At 38.9% G+C, this 24776-nt stretch overlaps 2 protein-coding genes across 4 annotated transcripts; both read left to right on the forward strand.

Annotated features, from left to right (window-relative positions):
• Nucleotides 1-223: 223 nt before the first annotated feature.
• Nucleotides 224-18991, forward strand: LOC21405756 (methionine aminopeptidase 1B, chloroplastic). 3 transcript variants are annotated; one of them, XM_024163636.1, is made up of 10 exons: nucleotides 224-557; nucleotides 642-879; nucleotides 1700-1861; nucleotides 1940-1981; nucleotides 2289-2360; nucleotides 2588-2667; nucleotides 3250-3347; nucleotides 17085-17132; nucleotides 17769-17918; nucleotides 18730-18991. In XM_024163636.1, exons 1-9 carry the CDS (start codon nucleotides 325-327, stop codon nucleotides 17912-17914), a joined length of 1119 nt encoding a protein of 372 aa, XP_024019404.1. In that variant the 5' UTR covers nucleotides 224-324; the 3' UTR covers nucleotides 17915-17918; nucleotides 18730-18991. The 3 variants fall into 3 exon arrangements, with proteins under 3 accessions (XP_024019404.1, XP_024019405.1, XP_024019403.1); XM_024163637.1 differs by lacking the exon at nucleotides 18730-18991 and adding an exon at nucleotides 18059-18109; XM_024163635.1 differs by lacking the exon at nucleotides 18730-18991 and having other exon boundaries at nucleotides 17769-18122.
• A 542-nt stretch (nucleotides 18992-19533) lies between these two features.
• LOC21405757 (allene oxide cyclase, chloroplastic) lies at nucleotides 19534-21188 on the forward strand. The gene is made up of 2 exons (XM_010095103.2): nucleotides 19534-19868; nucleotides 20402-21188. Exons 1-2 carry the CDS (start codon nucleotides 19625-19627, stop codon nucleotides 20923-20925), a joined length of 768 nt encoding a protein of 255 aa, XP_010093405.1. The 5' UTR covers nucleotides 19534-19624; the 3' UTR covers nucleotides 20926-21188.
• Nucleotides 21189-24776: the final 3588 nt, after the last annotated feature.

Raw genomic sequence — 24776 nt, forward strand, 5'->3', positions numbered from 1 at the left:
TGATTAATAACTTTTTTAGTTAAATAATTATATTAATAAAAGAGTATTTATTAAAAATAAATAATAAATGTCTAGACTCGCAACTAGAGTAAATTCTCTATTTTTCAAAGATTTATAAATTTGATCTTTCCAATTAGACCCAGCCCAGCGAGCCCACTTTTCTTTCTTGGCCCTGTTCTTCTTTCATTGGTTCCCAGTTTCCAGCTTCGAACACAACCCAAAACTTATCTTTCTTCCTCGTTATCTAGTATCCTCTTTCCTTTCCAGTTTCTCCAATTTCCAATATTTACTAGGAGTGAAGCAGAGTCTACACTCACAGGGGGAATGTGGTTCAGTGCTGCTCTGCCCCATGCGGTTTCTCTGCAACTCTTCTCCAGCTTCCATGGCGAACTCTCTCTAACCTCCGCAAAATCAACTCCGTTTCTTGGAGTCCCCTTCTTCTCCGCCGCCACCTCCGAACCATCGCTCCGCAGTTGCCGCCGTTCTTTCTCGCCCAAACGACTCGTCGTTTGGTCGAAGAGATTCTCGAGATTGGAGGAGGCCATGAGAATCACCAGGTACGCAAAGCCTCAATTTTGAGCTCACTATTCATGTCGCTTCGTTTGCATTCCTTCACTGATAATCGTGTAATTCGTTGGCAGAGAACGAGAGCTTCTGAAGACGAGAAAGGTGAGGCGGCCGCCGCCGCTAAGGCGCGGGAGAGTGTCGCCGCCTCTGCCGGTGCCGGACCACATTCTGAAGCCTCCGTACGTCGGCTCGTCCGTGTTGCCGGAGATTTCGAGCGAGCATCAAATTCACGACGAGGAAGGCATTGCTCGCATAAGAGCCGCCGGCGAGCTCGCCGCTAGGGTTTTGGAGTATGCGGGGACTTTGGTCAGGGTAAAGCTTTCTGAGGTTCTGTTTATTTTCTTAATGGCTTGAAGCTGATGCATAACAATTAGCAATGCCATATTTGCACCTTTAGCTTTTTTTTTTTTTTTTTTTTTTCAATGATCGTGGCCGGATTGCATTAAAATCAGGTTCATAGTGTTGGTTATCTATAACTATGCCTAAGTTTCGCAGTTATGAAATTGCAAGCAAAAGCCCAATCAAGAACTTTGTATGTCATATTTGGATTTGAGAATTTGTCGCTTTACTTTCCAGGATTGGCAAGTTACCCTTTAAATTATCTCCTGAATTTGAACAAGTGTTGAAGAGTACCCTGAATAGAAGAGACCGTTAAAATTTAGATGGAAACGCCCACACGTTACATGTTTGAAGCAAGAAATTGAAATTTCTGATGACAATTGAAGCATGTCATGTCACATGCATAATGGCATTTTTTTTAAATATTTAACATCATTCATCGATTTGAGAGCACTTTGTAATATTTTATTACATTCAAGGATAATTTGTCACATTAAAAGTTTGAGAGGCAACTGTCCGATAGAGTCAAAATTGAGGGACAAAAGGGCCAAACCTTTGATTTTGGTCCTTTATCTTGGGAAAAATTTTGAGAAATGAAACAATGTTTTGAATTTTCTAGTGTTGCATTTAGTTCAGTTGTTAGTTTTGGTGGAAGTTATTTTCCGTTCTTGCAATAAATATGCTTTTACTTGATATCATGTGCGAATCCCTTTATGTTCTGTCATAAGGGCAGTGACATGAAAACATGAAAATTTCAATTAGAATTGCATTGATTTTTTAACCATGTTATCAGCCATCAGTAACAACAAATGAAATTGACAAAGCAGTGCACCAAATGATCATCGATGCCGGTGCTTATCCTTCACCTCTTGGTTATGGGGGATTTCCCAAGAGTGTTTGTACATCTATTAATGAGTGCATGTGCCATGGAATACCTGATTCTCGGCAGTTGCAGGTTTTATTCCTTTCATTTGCTGCTGGTTCTTGCTTGATACAATAAATCTTTTCTCACTACCGATGCATGGTTCTGCAGAATGGAGATATTATAAATATTGACGTCACAGTTTACTTAAATGTAAGCTTCTTATTTCCATTATAGGCCTTATGCTTATTGTTTGTTCTTGTCATTCGTCATCAATCATATCCCTTTTCACTCCCGTAGTTTAAATTCTTTTAACTATAATGAAGATCAAAGGCCAATGTTGACTAAGTGATAAACATGAGTGGCAATTGTAGATCAACATATGGACACATTTATCTTTGAATTTTCTTGCAAATGATGAGATGTATTTGAATCTGTTGTTAATGCTATTATACTTTTTAAACAAGAAATATTTTCTTCATAACGAGGCTTTTTTCTGGTTTTCTGTTTGATTGATTAGGGATATCATGGAGATACATCAAAGACATTTCTATGTGGGGATGTCAGTGATTCAGTTAAACGCCTAGTTAAGGTGAATTCTACTTTATCTTCAAGTTTCCTCTTCTCCAGTTTGTACTCTTAGTTTGGCAATTATAAACTTTAAATATTCCAAACCCATGAAGGTCGGATTTCTATTTCATTCACGTGCATATAGACTATGTATCATTTTTAGGATATACGTTGAGCTACCCCTTCTTGGATTTGTTTTCTTTTCAATTGTTTAAAAGTTTAATATACTGTATCTTTATTTGGTTGCAGGTAACTGAAGAATGTTTGGAGAGAGGCATAGCGCTTTGCAAGGATGGTGCCAGCTTTAAGAAAATTGGAAAACGAATCAGGTATTGCTTTTCTTGACCATCATACGTCAAATGAAATAAAGATTTTTTTTTTCTTGGTTTTGTTTTTGTTTTTGTTTTGTTTTGTTTTGTCTTGTTTTGTCTTGTTTTGTTTTTTGTTTTGTTTTTTGTTTTTGCTTTTAATTAGACCTACCTCTTGATGTAGGAAAGTAAGGAGAAGAAGAGAGTAGGAAGAGAGAGAAATAGAAGAGAAATTGGAGAAAGAGAGAAATAGAGGAAGGGTTAGAGAAAAGAGAGAGGAGAGCTAGAATTAGTGAAAGAAGAGATGAATGATAGAGAAGAAACCTAAATATTCAGTATCGTCTAGTTTGAAAAACAAAGAACGTAGAGAGGACTATTTATAGATAGGCAATTGAAGATTAACCGTAAACCATCAGAATAGGAAACTAGAACAATAAGGAAATTAACTTAAATAATTAGTCAAAATGAAATAAGGCAATAAAACAAATAAATGGCTACTAGCTAGTTTCTATTTTTACGCCCAACATAATAATGGAAACTATTATCTTAATCTTCATCACCTTTTTATGAAATTTCCTAACATGTTATTTGTGCCATTGTCAGTGAGCATGCTGAGCGATATGGTTATGGCGTAGTGGAACGTTTTGTTGGGCATGGTGTTGGAACTGTTTTTCATTCTGAGCCACTTATTTTACATCACCGTAAGTGCCTCAATTTTTTTTTTCTTTTTTAATCTATTTGATGTAGGAAACGTTAGGATTTATCTTAAGATTTAGGATATTTAAGATCTATCTTTATCTTTATTTTTATTTTGGGTTTATTTTTATCATTTATCTTTCAATTAGTTCTAGTTCTATCAATAATTATTAGTTTTCAGTCCTATTATGAATCAAAAAACAAAAGAGCGATAAATTATGTACTCATGGTACATTCAACATTGATTCAGTTATTCAGTAAAACTCTAGTTTTTAGCTCAAAGGCTTGTTATTGTTTTATTTCCGCTGCGTAGACTTCGTCAATTGGCATCAGAGCCCACTGTTACGATTCTAGTAATATGGCGCCAAAAGAGAGAATCACCTCTCAAGAACCCGTTGTTGAAGATCTCATCGGTATTGAAGAACTCGATGTTCGAGTGCGTGATATCGAATGACTGTCGGCAGTTGAACTTAGTTAGAAAACTACCAACGAACTTCTAACCCAAATTCTTCAATGTCTCGACAACACTGACAACCCCCGCAACGCTCGCAGTTGAACCCATTCAGTTTGGTGCTGTTGCTATTAATAATCGGGAACCTATTCAACAAGGTGGCCAAGACTCTGATCAAGAACCAGAGAACAACGATGGATGACAACTAGTCGCCATTCACGAACAAGTTGCTTGTCGGTCTCAACCCCCACTCGCAGGCCGACCACAACACCTGACCAAAAGAGGGCTGACCGTGTTCCTTACTGTTACAACCAATTTTTGGAGGATCAAAACCATTATTATGATGGTATGTTGGAGCAAGACAGTGATCTCGAAGATAACAGTGATAATGGCAATAACCGTCGTTGTCTTCATAACCCAATACATAATGAATTTAAGATGAAACTGGAGATTTCGAAATTCGACGGTTAAGGAAGTATTGAAGATATTCTAGATTTGCTAAAATTAGTGGAAGACTATTTTCCTATTGGGTACTGCAGAAGACCGTAAGACTCTTTTAGTATCATTTAAATTAACAAAAGGAGCCTTAGCATGGTGGGCAAACTTGCAACTTGCTCGAGAAAATGAAGGGAAAATTTCCATAGTCTCTTGGCTAGGGATGAAACAGAGGATTCACGAACAATTTTTACCCCCTAATTACCTGCTGATTCTTTTTGAAGAATATCACAATTGCAAACAGGGTACCTCTTCAGTTCATGAATATACTACCACTTCAATCGCTTATGTGCCAGGGTAAATCTGAAAGAATTCCGAGACCATCTTGCCATACGATATAATATGGAACTAAAAACTGCCATCAAAGATAGAGTAGAGATGCAATCGGCTAAAACTCTGAAGGACACCATCCGCTTCGCTTACCAAGCATAACGACAGCTCAGCAGATTATCTACATCATGCTCGACTTCATGGTGATGTCCCCCGGCTGATGTCAACCATAGAACCGCCGGCACTCCTCAACCGGCCATTGACAATTTCGAGGGACAGAAATTTAAAAAAATCAGTTGAGTTTTCAATTTGAAAAATCTTCTAAATCCACTTATCCTTATGCCAAACCAGGTCTAGTTAAATGCTATCGTTGTGGTGAAATAGGCCACCCCCCCAACAATTGCCCACAACGTAGAATAACAGGTTACATTGAAGAGTATGATGAGAATCAATTTTATGAAGACGATCTTGACGAACCCGAGATGGTTTATGGAGGAGATGATGGTGACAGAGTTTCATTGATTGTCCAATGAATTTTATTGGCACCAAAGAAAGAAAGCCACCTCCAGTGCCATGCTATTTTCGAACCCGCTGCACGATTAATGAGAAGGTTTGTGATGTTATTGATAGCGGTAGTTCAGAAAATATTGTTTCTAGCAAGCTTGTAAAGGTGTTAAAATTAAAATCTGGCCCTCATCCTACACCTTACAAAATTGGGTGGATCAAACAAGGCGCTAAAACAGTAGTCAACGAAATTTGTACGTTGCCACTGTCAATTGGAAAGTTTTATCAGGATCAAATTGTTTGTGATATAGTTGACATGGATGCTTGTCATGTATTACTCGGACGTCCTTGGCAGCATGATGTTCAAGCTATTTATAACGGGTTTGAGAATGTTTATGAATTTAAATGGAATGGGCAACCCATTACTTTACTACCCCTTAGTCCAAGTAAACTAGCACAACAACCGAAAGCAAATAAATCTGTACTTTTTGCTAAGGAGGATGATATTTATGTTTTAGTAATTACTGGCGACGCCAACAACAAAGGTGATCGGTCAACCACCACCCACGGCCAATCAGAACTGCTTCCACCAATCATGGAAAATCTGCTTAGTGAATTTTTTGAAGTTGCGCCAGCACTTAGCAACGCCAAATTCACATGGTCAAGTTTTAGAGGCACGCCGTGAGTTGCAGGCTAGATCGTGATACGTAATCACAGGTAAAGATTCAATTATGCAAGAATTATTGTATTGAATAAACAATCGGAAGAACTCAATGAGAATCTTTCCGAACACTCTACACGCACACAAAGGTTTTCGAGAGACCTCGACTCTCCAATTTCTTCTCAATATAATTCTCTAACCGACTCCCTTCTGCTTCCACTCCTATATTTCCCCTTATTTCCCCCCAAAACAGTTACTCCTACATCCCACTCATTCTACAATAGGCAGCCCTCCCACAGAATTCCCATTCTGCCCCTGCCTTTTATTTCTCCTCACGTAAGTAAAATGCACCGGTGGCCTATCATTACCCGCCGCCCAAACTTGCACCTTGTCCTCAAGGTGAAAAGAGGGAAAATGGTGCTGGATAGACGAAAAGGACTCCCATGTAGCATAAAAAACGGGCATCCCCTGCCAATGAATCAACACCTCCACTACACCCCCACTGCCCTCCTTAGGCTGGTGAACACCTAACACCACTGCTGGTTCCATCAACAATTCCATGTTTGTGGTAAGCTGAGTAGGAAGCTCCTGAGAGGCCTCAGCACATCCCAAACAACGCTTGAGTTGGGAAACATGGAAAACCGGGTGAATACGGGCTGACTCTCTCCTTAGGCTGGTGAACACCTAACACCGCTGCTGGTTCCATCAACAATTCCATGTTTGTGGTAAGCTGAGTAGGAAGCTCCTGAGAGGCCTCAGCACATCCCAAACGCTTGAGTTGGGAAACATGGAAAACCGGGTGAATACGGGCTGACTCTGGCAGCCGCAAACGGTAAGCCACCTTACCAATCCGCTGTATCACCTCATAAGGGCCAAAGAAACGGGGAGCCAACTTCTCATTTCTGCGACGAGACAATGACAGTTGCCGGTAAGGACGCAATTTGAGAAACGCCAAGTCACCCACCAAAAACTCAACATCCTGTGCCCGTAAAAAGTGTAATTTCAGTTCATCCAAAGCAGCATCTCGGTCCTCCAACTTACGTTCAAGCGACGCCACCGTTGTCTTACCAGAACCAAATCGGATCAAGGGTGGAGGATCTCGGCCATACACCACACGAAAGGGTGTAGTATGAGCCGCAGAATGGTACGATGTATTATACCAGTATTCAGCCCAAGCCAGCCAACGCATCCATTGGCGAGGTTTGTCAGACGCAAAACAACGTAAATACGTCTCGACACATCGGTTGACCACCTCTGACTGTCCGTCCGTCTGAGGGTGATATGCGGTACTACACTTGAGTAATGTCCCGTGCAGACGAAACAGCTCAGTCCAGAAACTGCTTAAGAAAATCTTGTCGCGGTCTGACACAATGGAACGGGAAATCCCATGCAAGCGAACTACCTCCCGCATGAACAAATGGGCCACCGCTGGGGTTGTAAAAGGGTGACGAAGTGCCAAGAAATGGGCATACTTACTCAATCTATCCACCACGACCAATATAGTATCATAGCCTTCAGACTTAGGAAGGCCTTTAATAAAATCCATGGACAAGTCCTCCCAAATCTGATCCGGAATTGGGAGAGGTTGCAAAAGCCCCGCGGGTAACAAATTGGAGTGCTTGTTGCGCTGACAAACCGTACAACGACCAACATACTCCTTAATTTCCTTGAACATGCCCACCCAATACCAAGAGGAGGCTAAGTGGCGGTAAGTTTTGAACACCCCCGAATGCCCGCCAACCGGGCCATCATGCGCCTCCTTTAATAGGGTGGCCACAAACAGAGAAGACTTGGCAAGGACTAGCCGGCCTTTGTACAAGAGCCAACCCTGCTCCAACAAAAAACCAGGATAGCTGGTGTCCCCGTGTAGCAAAGCCTAATAAACTCCCAACAGCCGGGAATCCGACAACACCTACAGCTGTAGCTCCCCATAGTCCAAACCCTGTACAAACGATAACGTGCATAAAGAGGGCATCCCTTCCACGCGAGAAAGCGCATCAGCGGCCTTGTTTTCTATCCCCAACCAGTATTGAATGTCAAAGTCATACCCCAACAATTTAGTAACCCATTTTTGGTGCTCAGTACTGATCAGCCGCTGTTCTAACAGAAATTTCAAGCTCTGTTGGTCAGTGCGAACGATAAAACGCCTTCCAAGCAAATAAGGTCGCCACTTCTGCACGGCCAAGACGATTGCCATCAGCTCTCGCTCGTAAATTGAACGTGCCCTGCCTCGAGAGGATAAAACATGGCCGTAAAAGGCAATTGGACGGCCATTCTGCATTAGCACTGCTCCTAGCCCATGACCGGAAGCATCCGTCTCAACCACAAAGGGTTGAGAGAAATCCGGTAAAGCCAACACCGGGACTGTAGTCATAGCCTTCTTCAAGGCCACAAACGACTCCTCCGCCGCTTGATTCCACCCAAACTGATCTTTTTTGAGTTGATCACTCAAAGGACTAGCCACCATCCCATAATTCTTGACAAACTTACGGTAATAACCGGTGAGACCCAAGAAACCCCGCAACTCCCGCAGTGTTTTGGGTGCTGGCCACTTCAACCTTGCTTCAATCTTCCTCTCATCAGTCGCCACTCCCTCTGCTGAAATAATGTGCCCCAGATACTCCAGTGAAGACTGGCCAAAGCAACATTTTTTGTCATTAACTCTCAAACTATGCTGCCGCAGCAACTCAAAGACCTGAAACAAGTGCTCCACGTGCTCTCCCAAGGTCGCACTATAAATCAAGATGTTGTCAAAAAACACCAACACAAACTTCCGCAGGAAGCACTTAAACACTTCATTCATTAGAGCCTGAAAAGTGGTAGGTGCGTTTGTCAAACCAAACGGCATTACCGAAAATTCATAGTGCCCTTCGTAGGTTCTAAATGCTGTTTTGGGCACATCTTCGGCGCGCACCCTAATTTGGTGATATCCCGAATGAAGATCCAACTTCGAAAAGATTTTCGCCCCATGCAACTCATCCAATAATTCGTCTATTACCGGAATATGGAACTGGTCGGGGACGGTAGCGCGATTCAAAGCTCTATAATCCACACAGAAACACCAACTCCCGTCCTTTTTCTTAACCAACAGTACCGGACTTGAATAATGGCTGGCACTGGGTTGAATGATACCCGCTTGTAACATTTCATTAACCAAGCGCTCAATCTCATCTTTCTGCACTTGTGGATAACGATACGGTGGCACCCTAATCGGAGTCGTTCCCTCTTAAAGCACAATCGCATGATCTCGAGCCCGAGTAGGCGGTAATCCCTGCGGTTTCTCAAAAACAGCAGCAAATTGCTTCAGTACCTGTGAAATCTGCTCTGGAATTCACGTTTGCTTCCCTTCCCCCACAACCTGTACACAACCCAACTCCACCAAGATCCCCTCTCCTGCTTTCTTGAGTGTTTTCAGCATGGACTTCAAGGAAACCAATGTCCTACTGAGACTCGAATCCCCCTGCAATGTAACCGTCGTCTCTCCCACCTTGAATTTCATTGTTAAGGTCTGCCAATTAACATTCATATTGCCAAGGGATCCTAACCATTGCATGCCCAATATGACATCCGAACTACCCAGCTCAAGGGTCAAAAATCCTCAACCACCTCCACCCCTTGCAATCCCAACACTAACCCCTGCAAAGCCTACTCCCCTTCACAGTCTTTCCTGTTCCCATAATCACCCCATATTCCTAACAGGCCCAACTTCCTCACCAATTCCATGGAAATAAAATTGTGGGTGGCTCCCGAGTCAATGAGCACAACCACCTCCCGGCTCCCAACTAACCCCCTTAACTTCATGGTTTTCGGAGTGGTAATTCCCACCACTGAATTCAAAGAGAGTTCCACTACCTCTTCCTCATTCACTACCGTAATTTCTTCCTGTTCATTTTGATTAACTTCCTCTTCCTCTTCTAAAATCAAAATATGCAATTCTTTATTCTTACAAACATGCCCAAAGTAATATTTTTCATCACATTTAAAACATAGGCCTTATTCTTGTCTTTTCTGGATTTCAGCCTCAGAAAAACGCCTAACAGAAGGCATACCTGTTGGCTGAAACGACTTGTCGTTTTGGGAAGGGCCATACGACTTGTCGTTTGTCATGGCGGACTTGAGGATATTTGTGGATTGACTTCGAAACGGCTGGGTATAAGGCTGTTGTCGCATCCACGGGCTGGTTGTCGTTCCCTTAGCCCCTTTCAAGGCCAAATTTCGATCCTCCACCCTCTGCGCCAGTTCGATAATCCGATTCAACCCGCTCGGCTGAAGCAGGCGAATTTCCACCCTAATCTCCGGTTTGAGACCGTTGATGAAGTTTCCCTCAAGGATTGCCGTCGGAATCTCCGTCAAAGGCGCGGCCAGCATCTCGAAATCTCGGATATACGCGCGCACTGTCCCCTCATGCCGGAGAGCAAGGAACTTCTCACAGTTCGACCCCTCCTGCGACGGTCGAAAACGGTCTAGCAACAACTTTTTGAACTCCAGCCAGTCGCGTATGGGTTGGCGCCCGTCCGTCCACTGAAACCAAGCCAGAGCTTCGCCATCGAGACTAATTGCCGCCGCCTCCAATTTCTCCTTTTCTCCCATGCGATTTAGGGCAAAGAATCGCTCAGCATGGAAAATCCAGCCATCTGGATTTGTGCCTTCAAAAATCGGCATTTCTATTCACCTCGTCATCCCTCCCAACTGGAATTCTCCTTCCTGGTGCTCATACGCCGGTCCGCCTCCGCTCCCATTCTCGGCCCTAGTCTCCCTGTACTCCGAATCCTCTCCTCCTTGTTTCTGCATCAACGAGTCCAGTTTTCCCAGAATCAACGCCATGTTCTTCTCTAATGCAGGAATCTTCTGCAAATCATCCTTAACTCCTTCCATTTCCTTCGAAATTCCCTCCCAAACAGCACTTAGCTGTTCTTCCACGGTACCCAATCTTTCCTCCATTTTCCTGGCAGCCATCACGAATCACGCAAGATCGACGCTCTAATACCAATTTGACATGTAATCACAGGTAAAGATTCAATTATGCAAGAATTATTGTATTGAACAAACAATCGGAAGAACTCAATGACAATCTTTCCGAACACTCGACACGCACACAGAGGTTTTCGAGAGACCTCGACTCTCCAATTTCTTCTCAATATAATTCTCTAACCGACTCCCTTCTGCCTCCACTCCTACATATCCCCTTATCTCCCCCCAAAACAGTTACTCCTACATCCCACTCATTCTACAATAGGCAGCCCTCCCACATAATTCCCATTCTGCCCCTGCCTTTTATTTCTCCTCACGTAAGTAAAATGCAGCGGTGGCCTATCAGATCGGTTTTTAGTAACTTTAGAATGGGAGAGCATGTTTTCGGAGCTGCAGCAGTTAGTGGGGAGTAGGGCTTGCTCGGATCATTGCCCAGTTATTTTGGACACTAACCCATGCGTGTGGGGCCCCACTCCTTTTAGGTTTTGGAATATGTGGGTGGATCATCCTCTTTTAGTGAAAGCTGCAAGTTATGGTGGACTTAGGAACAGGTGGCTGGTTGGGAAGGTTTTAAGTTTGTAATTGAAAATATTAAGAGGGCATTTAAAGTCATGGAATAAAGAGATTTTTGGGGATGCTAGACTTCAAAAGAGTGAGATTTTAGCTAGGCTGGATTGGTTGGATAGGAAAGAAGAAGAAGAAGGTTTGGGAAGTATGGAGAGGACTGAAAGAAAATAGTTGAGAATTAAATTAGAAGAAGTGGTGTTTAAAGAGGCGATTTTTAGGAGGCAAAAAATGAAATCTAGATGAGTAAAGGAGTGGGATGCTAATTCCAAATTGTTTCATGGTTTGGTTACCGGTAGAAAGAACAAGAATTACATCACCAAGTTGGAACAAGCAGACGGCCAGGTTTTGGAGAACCAAGAGGATATTGAGAATGAGATCATTTTTTTTTTTAACATTTGAATAAGAGTGAAGGGGATGATTTCAGATTTGAAGGAATAGATTGGAGAAGAATTGGGGCGGAGAATGCTAGATGGCTGGAGCGGCCTTTTGAGTTGGAGGAGGTGAAGTTTGCAGTATTTTCATGTGATAAGGACAAGTCCCTGGGACCGGATGGTTTTCCAGCCGGTTTTTTTGCAGAATTGTTGGGATTGGTTCAAGGTGGACATAATGAACGTATTTGAGGAATTTCATCATTCGAGGGTGGCCAATTACAATACGAACCACACATTCATATGCCTCATTCTAAAGAAAATCGATTCTCATAAGGTGACAGGTTTCAGGCCAATCAGTATAGTGACAAGCTTGTACAAATTTCTCACGAAAGTTTTGGCAAATAGACTTAAAGAAGTTTTGGGGACCACTATTTCAAAGACTCAAAGTGCGTTCATTAGAGGAAGACAGATATTGGACGGGGTTTTAGTAGCAAATGAGCTTGTGGAGGACTATAGATCTAAGTGAAAGGAAGGAATGGTGTTTAAATTAGACTTTGAGAAGGCCTACGATCACGTGAATTGGACTTTTTGGACTTTGTGTTGAGAATGAAGGGTTTTGGAGATAAATGGAGGTTGTGGGTGAATGGATGTGTAAGAGCTGCAAACTTCTCAATTCTAATTAATGTTAAACCAAGAAAGAGGTTTGGTGCCAACTTCTCAATTCTAATTAATGGCAAACCAAGAAAGAGGTTTGGTGCAACCAGAGGTATTAGACAAGGGGATCTGCTATCCCTTTTTCTGTTTACCATAGTTGCTGATGCCCTTAGCGGTCTTCTTAAAAAGCTTCGCGTTTGGGTTTAGTCAAAGGTTTTATGGTGAGAGATGAAAGAACGACGGTAACCCATTTGCAATTTGCAGATGACATGTTGCTATTTTTAGACCCTCATTGTGAGAACTTCAGAAATGTTGCAGCAATTCTCAAGATTTTGTCATTGTTTGGGCCTCAAAATCAACATGAATAAGAGCATTGTGGCTGGCATAAACATAGAAGAGGGGGTTGTGCGGGAAATAGCAGCGATTGTTGGTTGTGGCATTGGTGACTGGCCGTTAAAATATTTGGGTCTACCGTTGGCTGGAAACTCATTATCTAAGGAATTCTGGATGCCGGTTTTAGACAAGATTGGAAAAAGATTGGATGATTGGAAGAAAGGCTTTTTGTCAAGAGGGGGCGGCTGACATTGATCCAATCCGTTTGGCGAATATTCCTATTTATTACCTCTCCATTTTTTCGCTCGTGGCCTACACTGCAAATTTGTTGGAAAAAAGGATGAGGAATTTTCTTTGGGATGGTGAAAAGGACTCAAAAGTGGACTATTTGGTAGCTCAGAAATCGGTGTGTTTAAGCAAGAAAAATGGGGGATTAGGAATTGGAAATCTTCTGCGCAAAAATCAAGCACTTTTGGGGAAATGGTTGTGGAGATTTTCACTAGAGTAGGATTCTCTTTGGGCCACAGTCATTAGAAGCAACTATGGGCTCCATCCAATTGCTGGGATTCAAATCCGGTCACGCATGTAAGTCATCGAAGTCCTTGGAAATTCATCTCTCAAGGTCTCCTTGTTTTCTTGGAAAAGGTTAAGTGGGTAGGGGGGGAGGGTTCTAAGGGCCTGTTTGGGAGAGCTTCCTAAAAGCTGCTTTTGGCTTCCTAGGTCTAAAAGCTGCTCTGGAAGTGTTTGGATGATTTGCCAGAAGTGCTTTGACTTTTCAGCAGAGCTTCTTATCAAAGTGAGAAATTGTGGCTTCTAAAAAAAGCACTTATGAATAGACTTTGAAACTTGTACTAGAGTTTAATTAAGGAATTATAAACTTAATTCCAACACTTTTATTGCTTATTAGAAAATTTGAAAATCATTTTGACCAATTAAGCTCTTGGTTCCAAACACTTATTGAAAAGCCACAGCTTTTGCTTCTCTTCTTTTGTTGGATAAAAGCAAAAGCAAAAGCTCTGCCAAAGGGGCCCTAAAATTCGTTTTTGGAAGGATTGTTGGGTAGGTGATCAGCCTTTGGCTATTAGATTTCCTGGATTGTTTAGCCTCTCTAATTCTGGAAATTCCAAATTAATGAAGTTTTTATTTCTTCTGAGCCCTTAGAGTGGAGTTGGAATTTTAATTTTAGAAATCTTAGGGAAAGGGAGTTGGAGGAGTTTGTGAATCTGTCTAATGTCTTGGAGAATTTTTCTCCAAGGCCTCAGGTGAAAGATAAGAGGATTTGGATACCTAATGCAGATGGTTTCACTTGTGCTTTTTTTCATTCCTTGATTGATGTCCCTAATTCAAATCTTATTCCTTTTCATGCTAACGATTCCATTTGGAAAACTTGCGTTCCTTTAAAAGTTAAGGTTTTTGCCTGGTTGTGTTATCGGAAGAAATTAAATACTAGTGATTTGGTCCAACGGAAACATCCTCATATGCTTCTCTCGCCGAGTTGGTGTGTTTTATGTAGGGAGAATGGGGAAGACATCGATCATTTGAATATGCATTGTCGGGTCGTGCGGGGTTTCTGGATGCGTCACTTTAAAGGTGCTGATTTTCATTGGGTCGGCCCTAAAAGCTGTACTTCACTACTGGAAGGGGATCTAGGAGTGTTTGGAAATGGCAAGAAGGGGAGGATTATGTGGAAAACAATGGTGTTGGCAATCCTTTGGGTGGTGTGGCTAGAAAGAAATCGACGAATTTTTTAGGACAAAGATTCCGAAGAGTTAGATTTGCTTGATAAGACTCAATTCCTGACTTCGCTTTGGGCTTCTACAGATAAAGAGTTTAAGCATTTTCCTTTGTCTTTAATTCTGTTAAGTTGGAGGGATGCGTTGAGTCATTGAGATTTAGAGAGATTTTGTGTTATTGTTTCTTACTAATCTAGATTGTCTTTTTATTTCCACTTTTGAGGATCCCTCATCCTCGTCACCTTGGATTTGTGATTAGCTCGGAAGGAATTCACGTTGATCAATCCAAAGTTCCAGCTATTCGGAATTGGCCTACTCCAAAGAATGTGAAAGATGTTCAAAGCTTCCATGGATTAGTGACCTTTTATAGGAGATTTATTCAACCTTTTAGTTTAATTGCCGCTCCCCTAATTGATGCCATGAAGAAAAATAATTTTGTTTGGGGACCTCATCAACTACGAAGTTTTGAGGAATTGAAAAAAAAGTTGACTATGGCACCCGTCGTAGCCCTTCCAGATTTTGATAAATTATTTGAAGTAGCAGTTGATGCTTCTTGTAAAGGTGTTGGAGCCGTTCTCTCTCAAGAAGGCCAACCCATTGAATATTTTTCTTTAAAACTATGTGAAACCCGACAACCATGGTCTACATACGAACAAGAATTTTATGGGTTAATTCAAGCATTACGTCAATGGGATCACTATTTGATTTCTAAGGAATTTGTCCTATACACTGATCATCAATCCTTAAAATTTCTTCATTCTCAAAATAACGTCGATTGGAAACATGCTCGCTGGCAAGCTTTTCTGCAAAAATTCACATTTTCCATCAAGCATAAATCCAAAAAATTGAACATTGTTGCTGATGCATCAAGCCGCCGATATGCTCTTCTCGTCACACTCCAAACGGAAATAATTGGATTTGATGTGCTAAAGGAGTTGTATGAGCATGATGAAGATTTTTTAACCACTTCGAACAAATGTCTCTCACGTGAAGAGCAAGGAGAGTTCCATATTTTTAATGGTTACTTATTTAAATGTAATGCACTATGCTTACCAAAGACATCATTACGCGAGCTAGTCATTAGGGATGCACATGCCAGTGGCGTTGGAGGCCACTTTGGACCTGATATAAAACAATTGACTTCGTGGCCAAACGATTTTTTTGGCCTCAGTTGTAGAGAGATGTCGCGAATTATGTCCGCCGGTGTATTCCACGTCGAAAAGCTAAAAAAACACTTCAAAACACCGGCGAATACCAGACCCTTCCTGTCCCTAAAACAATTTGGGAGGATCTCGCCATGGATTTCTTAGTTGGCCTACCTTGAACTCAACGCAGGTATGATTCTGTCATGGTAGTTGTTGATCGTTTTAGTGAAATGGCTCATTTTTTGGCTCGCAAGAAGACTTTGGATGCGGTAAACATGGCTTTTTTTTTTTTTTTAGGAAATTATTTGACTTCATGGAATTCCCAAATCGATCACTAGTAATCGTGACCTCAAATTCCTTAGCCATTTTTGGCAAACTTTATGGAAAAAATTTGATACATTACTCCAATTTAGTACCACTGATCATCCTCAAACTGATGGGCAAACAGAGGTCACTAATCGCACACTTGCGAATTTAATTCGTTGCCTATGTCAAGACAGTCCGCGACAATGGGATGTTGCTTTTGCTCAAGCTGAATTTGCCTTTATTTGCATGAAGAACCGAAGTACAGGAAAGGCACCGTTTGAGATTGTCTACACCCATTTACCGAGATTGACGTTGGACCTCATCGATCTTCCTCAAGCAGCCGGAGTTAGTGAGGAAGCAGAGGATTTTGCCGAAAAATTTAAGAAGTTGCACCAAGAAGTGATGGAATATCTAGAGCAATCCAATGCCAAATATAAAATCCAAGCCGATTGTCATCGTCGAAGGAAACACTTCAACATTGGGGACATTTTTATGGTGTATCTTCAAAAAGCTCGCTTTCTGCAGTGTTCACAACAAGATTAAAAACACGCGTTTTGGGCCTTGCAGAATTCTGAAGAAAATTGGAGAAAATGCATATCAACTTGAATTTCCTCCTGACATGAATTGTTCCTCAACGTTTAACGTTTCTAATCTTACCGAGTATTTCCCTCCGGATGAGCTTTGTTTTGCATATTCGAACTCGAGGACGAGTTCTTTTGAAGAGAGAGGGAGTTGATGTAGGAAACGTTAGGATTTATCTTAGGATTTGGGATATTTAGGATTTATTTTATGATTTATCTTTATCTTTATTTTTATTTTGGGTTTATTTTTATCATTTATCTTTCAATTAGTTCTAGTTCTATCATAATTATTAGTTTTCAGTTTTATGATGAATCAAACAACAAAAGAGCTATAAATTATGTACTCCATGACTTTTCATGGTACATTCAACATTCATTCAGTTATTCAATAAAACTCTAGTTTTTAGCTCAAAGGCTTGTTACTGTTTTTCGTCACTATCTTTCTGTATAACATGCTACTATTCTTAGTTTAGGAAGAAAAATTTGTAGTGATTCCTATAAAACATCACATTGACCTTTCTAGATTTTGTGGTAAATGGAAATTCTTCGAACTACCACAAAGGCGATCTATAAAAATGACTTAGAATGTGGCTTGCTTGAATAAACTGGATGATTGACTGTTGTATTTGTTATATTTATTTAGATGTTTATCAGATGATTGTTAATGTAATGTATAAATTATAATATATCTTTTTCACAGGAAACGAAAGCCCTGGCTTCATGGTTGAAGGTCAAACATTTACAATTGGTGAGTGCAAGGCCTTTAGGAGCCTAGAGAATAGGTAGCAGATATTAAGCTTGTCCACCTTTATTCAGATCCGAACAATTTCGTAGCCTAGCTATGCAATTAATATTCTTAGCTAAAACACAAAATCATTAAGGGCTCATTTAGAAGGTATACTCAAACCATGATTTTTGATTTTGATGTTTGAAATTTAAATCTTTTTGTGAGAGGAAAACACTGTAGCATAATCAATGATTTGAATTTGAGTATATGAAACAAACGGGACCTAAATCATTTTTCACAAATATCTTGGTAAAAGTATTTTGTTTTTTGTTTTTTTGTTTTTGTTTTTAATTATTATTGACATACAAGGGAAGCTGGATTATCTATTTATGGATTCTGATACTACATTTGTCTTTCCTAATTGTTGCAGAACCAATTCTTACAATGGGAAGGGGAAAACACTGTAGCATAATCAATGATTTGAATTTAAGTATATGAAACAAACGGGACCTAAATCATTTTTCACAAATATCTTGGTAAAAGTATTTTGTTTTTTGTTTTTTTGTTTTTTTTTTTAATTATTATTGACATACAAGGGAAGCTGGATTATCTATTTATGGATTCTGATTCTACATTTGTCTTTCCTAATTGTTGCAGAACCAATTCTTACAATGGGAAGCATCGAGTGTGTAACATGGCCAGATAACTGGACAACCGTGACTGCTGATGGTAGCCCCACCGCCCAGTTTGAGCATACCATTTTGATTACGCGTACTGGTGCTGAAATTTTGACCACTTGTTGAAAAGGTATTTTTGTTAAGTTTGTATATAGAATGATGAAAGCATTTTTGTTTCATTTTGCTAGTAGACTAATATTGAACATTCATCAAAAGGTCTTTACGAACTGTATAATTGAAACTGAAATGTTGCCCTTGTTGTTGCATAAGGAAAAACAAATGCGATTGGGACACACTTTGAAAGAGAACAGGAATGTTCTAGGACAAAAAAGACAAAACCCTGATGAAATATACTTTTCGTAAAATAAAATTTACTAGTGTGTATATATATTTGCAAATGGTAAGTCAAGCAAGAGAATTTAGACCTGGATTTCTTAACAATTTTTTCTCGCCAAAGCAAGTTGAATTTCGAAATTACTATTTCAATTTGCTTTGATGATCAATTAATATTTCCTTTTTCTCCTTGTCTCTTTCCAGAGTTAACCCATTTCTATACGCGTTGGAAAAATGACATTTGACTAACTCCATTTTTTAGTGTTGTTTTGAACTTTTGAGCTGCAGCCAAAATTCTTTTTAACTTCATTTTCATCTGCCATTTTATGGTGGTAAAGAAATGTTTTTGTACCCAGATAACAAACAATTTCACGTGGTTGGTGGTTCAAAATAGGAACCTGCCTCCGACCTTTTTTTTTTTTTTTTTTTTTTGCTCATCAAGCCTCCGACCTTATATTCGTAGGTTTGACTGGTAAACTAAGTTACAACCCGCGTATTTTTCAATACTAAATTCTCCATCGAAACAAGGGAAAATCAAATAAATTATGTAATAATTAGAGACGCGTGTTTGTTGTGGAACTAATTAATTTCCTCAATGAAACACACAGGTGGGGTCCGTAAAATTCAGGTGCAGGATGACACCCACCCTTGATCGTAATTCCATGAGCTAAGGTTGTCGACGTGTCCAAGTCATAGTGCCTGTATAGCGCGACCTATTGTTTTTTGTTTATTTATTTATTTTTTTTGTTTTTTGTTTTTTTGCTGAATAGCGTGACCATTTATATACATCAATTAGGCCTACGACGTTCAGGGGATGTATGTTTATGTATCTGCCTTTAGTTTTAAATTATGATTTATGATTTTTATAGTATTTTTTTATAAAAAATTTAAAACTGTAGAAAATTTTGAAGGCCAGCCGTCCAAGGCAAACAGAACAACCTGGTGTAACTTGACGGCTCCTTTGGAGTTGACTTTTCCACAAAACAAATACGACGACACTGATCAATTGCTGATTTATATATTTAGTGAATTTTTTCTAAAGGCTATAGGAAACTTACTATGAGATTTTATCACATTATGTATTATATTATGTCAATTTGATCAAATTTAAAGAAAAACATGCTCAAAACCTACTTTGAGAGAGTGATTAGTGACTTTTAGTGATATGAGAAGCTCCCAAAAGCTAAGAACCGACCACTTTACTTTTTTGCACAATAGATTTTCCAATGAACAAGCAGGGAAAAGGAATCCCATGTGGATGTAGGACGACATAATGTGTTTTAAGACCACTATTACCTTTCACATGCCGACCAATATGTACGTTACACTTTCCATTACTCGCACGTGCCAAAAACACCAAAATTATAATTGGTCTCTCCTCAGTCCTCATTAGTCATTTTGTATATATAAATAAACTAAATCGCTCTCTAACTTTACCATTTTTGCTTGTGTTTCCTTGTTTTCATCTCTCCATCTCACAGAATCACATCTCAATCTCCATCCATGGCGTCCACAATCTCTCTCAAAGCCACTTCATCTCTGAGACTCCTTCCCAGCCCAATCACCTCTCCTTCAACTTTGGAATCACCGAAACGGTTGGGTTTTAATCTATCACACTCCTTTCCCACTTTTAAACTCTCACCAACCCACCGAGACTTTCCAGCAGGAAACTCCAAGAGCTTCACCACCACAGCTTTCTTTTTCCAAAAGAAGAAAGCCCCGGAAGCACAAGAGTCTTCCAGACCTAGTAAGTCCTTTTAATCACTCCACTTATATTCATTTATTTAATTTGTGCCTCCTTTTTCTGAAAAATAATTCAATATGAGAAATTCGGAAATTCAGGGTTATTCTAATTTCTAAACTTCTCTAGAAAATCACTTTTCTTAAAAAATTAAAAATGAAAATTAGTTGGTGTCAAAATTTATGAGAATTTTGCACAACACTGCAGCTTTTGGAAAAAAAAAAAAAAAAAAGGGAAAAAGTTCACTTCTATGTTAATCACTTTTGATCGAAACAGCCATGTATAAAAGTAGACCATTACTTTACCAAAAACATGTAAATAGTTACAGAAGTGATTCCAAAGGTATCATGATTTAGGAGAAATTTGCACTAATACCGCAGCTTTTGAAAAAAAAAAAAAAAAAATCACTTTCGATCAAATTAGATACCATACTTAACCAAACATGTGAATAGTTTCAAAGTGATTGATTCTAAGAGTCTATTGTCAATCTAAAAAAAAAGGGCATTATTTTCTCACTTTGAGATGATCATGATCATCAGCGAAAGTCCAAGAACTCCACGTCTACGAGATCAACGAGCGAGACAGAGGAAGCCCAGCATTCCTAAAGCTAAGCCAAAAGCAGGTAAACTCTCTCGGCGACCTCGTGCCGTTCACCAACAAGATCTACACCGGCGACTTGCAGAAGCGGCTCGGCATAACCAGCGGCCTCTGCGTGCTCATCCAACACGTCCCCGACAAAAAAGGCGACCGCTACGAGGCCATCTACAGCTTCTACTTCGGCGACTACGGCCACATATCCGTCCAGGGCCCGTACTTGACGTACCAGGACACCTACTTGGCCGTCACCGGAGGTTCTGGAATCTTCGAGGGGGCGTACGGACAGGTCAAGCTTCAGCAGCTTGTCTTCCCCTTCAAGATCTTTTATACTTTTTATCTCAAGGGTATTCGTGATTTGCCCCAGGAACTTCTTGGTAAGCCTGTGGAACCGTCTCCGAACGTCGAGGCGTCTCCGGCCGCCAAGGCGACGGAAAGCCATGCCGTTATTCCTAACTTCACTGACTGATCATGTAGAGGAAAAGTCAGCGTTTTATTTTGTTTCTCTACTTGATATGTGCCAGTGAATTACTTTAATTCCGGGCCTCCTTTTTTTTTTTTTTTTTTTTTAATCTTAATAGAAACTATATATCTTAGTTTGCTAAGGATTCAATGGAAGGGGAATTAAAGGTTGCGTGTGTCTGGTCATGAGGTTATAGAGATTAAGGACATTCCTTTTGTGTTATCTCAATTTGAGGAGTAATATTTTGAGTCGCCATATTTTTTTCATCACATTTTATTCATTTGTAATATCTTAGGACTCGTTTGTTTGATGCGTTTAAACGTATAGTATTAATTCTACTACAATATTTTTTTTTTCCAAAAAAAAAAAAAATTCAAATGTTAAAATTAAGAATCACTAATTGTCACAAAATAAATAAATAAAAGCTGCGGTTCAAAATAAAAAAAAATAAAAGGCGCAATTCACTTAAATGGTTTCCGATTGTCATGAAATAAATTTAGCGTGAATTAAAGAAAAAAAAAAGAAATAGATTTAGCACGATGACAAATTGATGTCGCTAAAAGATGGTTTGTCAATTATCAAAAAAAAGAAATAGATGACAAATTGATGTCGCTAAAAGATGGTTTGTCAATTATCAAAAAAAAAAAAAAGATGCTTTGTCACAAGAAAAAAAAAAGGCACAATCCACTTAATGTTTGCAAGTTGTTAGAAATTGATTTAGCGATTACTTGTCATGACTAAAATAAGTAGGGGAAAAGGTTTTCCTAGTAACTTAGTAACAAACGTTGTCATTGAAATGTTCATTTATTTACATACTTTACAACAGTGCAAAAAGGGAGATTGTAGGTAAGATCATCTCCAGTGCAATGTTATAATTGATGTGCTAATTCATAATTTAACATTTGAATGTAAAAAACACTTTCTAATGTAATGTTATTTGTTGTGTTAAATTTTTCACATGCTATATTTTGTGGCAAATTTCTCACTAAGTATAACATATGAGAAATTTGACATTTGATTCTATTAATTGAAATGTTTACTTTTTTATGTAATCATTGTAACTTTTATATTTTCTAGTTATTTCAAAAATAAAAGTTTACTTTACAACTTTCAAAGCTTAAAGTTTATGGTAAAAAATAGATTTAGCATTTTAAATAGCATTATGCATTGGAGTAAAAATAAAAATAACATGTCATATCATACATTTTGATGTTAAATATACAATTGATATTAGCATTTGGCATTAGAAATGATCTAATGTGTGCGAACGTATCGCGCTTGTTTATTTGAGTGACCTTTTCGCTATTGTCGAAGGGTATTTTTTAGCCTTAATTCATAAATATGATTTTGACACCATATTTACAAACTCCAAGAATCATCAAACCAAATTACCGAGAAAAATAAGCGAGGAATAAATACGTGTTTTCATTGGAGCAACCAAAATTCTCGAGCCTAAATTTCTACGACAGTTGGTTCTCCGATTATCGCTTTCTTCTGTCAAATCTCCAGAGTCCTTGATGGGGTGCTTTCTCTTTAGATGAGGAAGAGGAAAAATGACCGAATGATTTGACATATTGGAGACTATAACCTAAATGTATTTATATACTTTCCCATTAGGCACCCCTTAAACCTAATTGGGTTAGTATTGGGTATCCACTCATTAGGCCTATACCAACATATTCAATGACATAGATCGAGTATGAATGAGTACCATGAAAATTACATGCAATGTGATCTCAAACATGTCTATTTTCAACTGGTGCTGCTTTAGTCTTTAACGAGATCAATCTGAAATTTCTAAACATAACGCAAAAATCATAAATAGAAAATAAACACATTTAGAGGCAAACCATAATTCATTTACTTTATTCTACAGAAAATAAAACATATAAATATTTAAGAAACATAGAACATCCAAAAGTTAACTCCCACTAAACCAAAATATCAAACAAAGTAGCACCTATATGAGCAGTATGCTCGTGAAAGGCCTTAGGCGGCAAGCCCTTGGTTAGCGGATCCGTAAGCATGGAGTTTTTCCCTATATGTTCTATCGAAATCTTACCACTCTGAACTCTTTCATTAACAGCCATAAACTTGATGTCAATATGTTTCGACTTCATAGAGCTTCTATTGTTGTTGGAATATAGTACTGCCGATTCATTGTCATAGTAAATCTTTAGCGTCCTTTCGATACCTTTTACCACACGCAACCCAGTGATAAAATTTCACAACCATATCTCGTGATTAGATGCCTCATAACAGGCTATGAACTCTGCAGCCATGGTAGAAGAAGCTATGGGTGTCTGCTTAGCGCTATTTGAGGATATAATCACCTAAACACTTATGCCATAGGGAGACGAAATCCTCATTTAATTTTTACTTTTTACCACGAGTACTAGTATGCATGATTTCATTATTAAAAGTAACAGTATTAAGCATATAAAGATTATCAATTAAAGAACCATTACCAATAACCTTTAGATATTGAAAAAGACTAACTTTATTATTTCTAAATAAACAAGTATAATTGGATTTGTCCAAACTAGAAATAGAAACTAAATTCCGTCTAAAGACAGTGCAACAAAAGTCTCAATCAATTTCAAATAAACACTAATCTTTAATAATAATCTAAAGTGTCCTATTGTTGGTTTTCGAAACATTTTCGAGTGCGGAAGCGTGGTAGTGCGGATCTTGTATAAGAAAAATTTTTCACAAAACCTTTTGAATACGCTATAGATTATATTAATTTATACAATAATAAATTAATCTTATTAATTTATGATAATAAATACATTGACGATGATTATGATGATATCGTGAAGTCTTTAGACAACGAACGATCCTCGCTCCAAAACTTTCTTAGAATACCAAACTCTTTCTTATCTACTCCTTGAAATTCACAAGACGAGGAGTGTGGGCTCATGGTGTAATTGTCAGATTACTAACTAATTTAGTATTATTTCACTATCAGCGCATGTATGTGAAAGAATTAGGAAAATTAGAAGAACTTTTCTTCTTTTTTTCTCTCTCTAAATTTTCGGCCACTTTAGGGAATTCGGAGATCAAAAAATCTTTTTCTCCGATTCCTATTGTCTCCTATTTATAGAATTTTAAGAGAACTATTTTGCTTGTAGACAAAACAATAAGAAATTTGTTGTTACTATATTTTTTAATCTAATTAAAAATACAGTTTCCCTTTTAATTTTAGAAACAAATTTTCCTTCCTATTTACTATAGGGCCGACCGACCACAGGGGAATCTCCCTGTGGTTGGCGCATATCACATGCAAAGGAGATAGAGAGTTCATGCTTTCTTCAGTTTTCAATTTTAGCTCAAATTCAATTCCAAATAAAGTCACACTTAACTTTCCCTTTTGAATTTAATTAGAAAACTTGTCGAACAAGTAAACCGGATTACTTTGAGAGCAATCAACTAAATTTCAGTGGGCTTTTTTCATGTGTCACACGCCCCTTGTGATCCCACCATAGTGTGTGACAAAATAATTAAATAATCACATTATTTAACATATCATTAATTATTCGCGAGTGAAATAAAATCCTGATAATTCGTCTTGTCTTGTAAATAATACAAGGATGACGCGGGGACTCATGGACCTATTATTCTGAGCTCCAATAAAATTAATAATTAATTAAACTCTTTAATTAATTAATTAATTCTTTAATTCTAAAAAGTTACACCACTAAAAACTTAGAATTGCACTCTTGAAATTATATACATAATTTACTTCTAAGAACTTGAAGTGTCCATTTAATATAGCCACTACATATAGATCGATCCTCTATAAATAATTCATAATTAGAGCTAGGTAAAATCTGCTAACCTCTCTAATTACATCT

This window comes from Morus notabilis, unplaced genomic scaffold (genome assembly GCF_000414095.1).
Source record: "Morus notabilis unplaced genomic scaffold, ASM41409v2 Scaffold538, whole genome shotgun sequence".
In the NCBI taxonomy this organism is placed as follows: Eukaryota; Viridiplantae; Streptophyta; class Magnoliopsida; order Rosales; family Moraceae; genus Morus; species Morus notabilis.

Excerpts from the sequence above, each read along its gene's own strand:
- LOC21405756 (XM_024163636.1), top strand. The coding sequence starts at position 325 with ATGTGGTTCAGTGCTGCTCTGCCCCATGCGGTTTCTCTGCAACTCTTC. Across the intron at positions 558-641 it reads GAGGCCATGAGAATCACCAG|AGAACGAGAGCTTCTGAAGA; the intron begins GTACGCAAAGCC and ends ATTCGTTGGCAG. Across the intron at positions 3,348-17,084 it reads GCCACTTATTTTACATCACC|GAAACGAAAGCCCTGGCTTC; the intron begins GTAAGTGCCTCA and ends TCTTTTTCACAG.
- LOC21405757 (XM_010095103.2), top strand. The coding sequence starts at position 19,625 with ATGGCGTCCACAATCTCTCTCAAAGCCACTTCATCTCTGAGACTCCTT. Across the intron at positions 19,869-20,401 it reads ACAAGAGTCTTCCAGACCTA|CGAAAGTCCAAGAACTCCAC; the intron begins GTAAGTCCTTTT and ends CATGATCATCAG.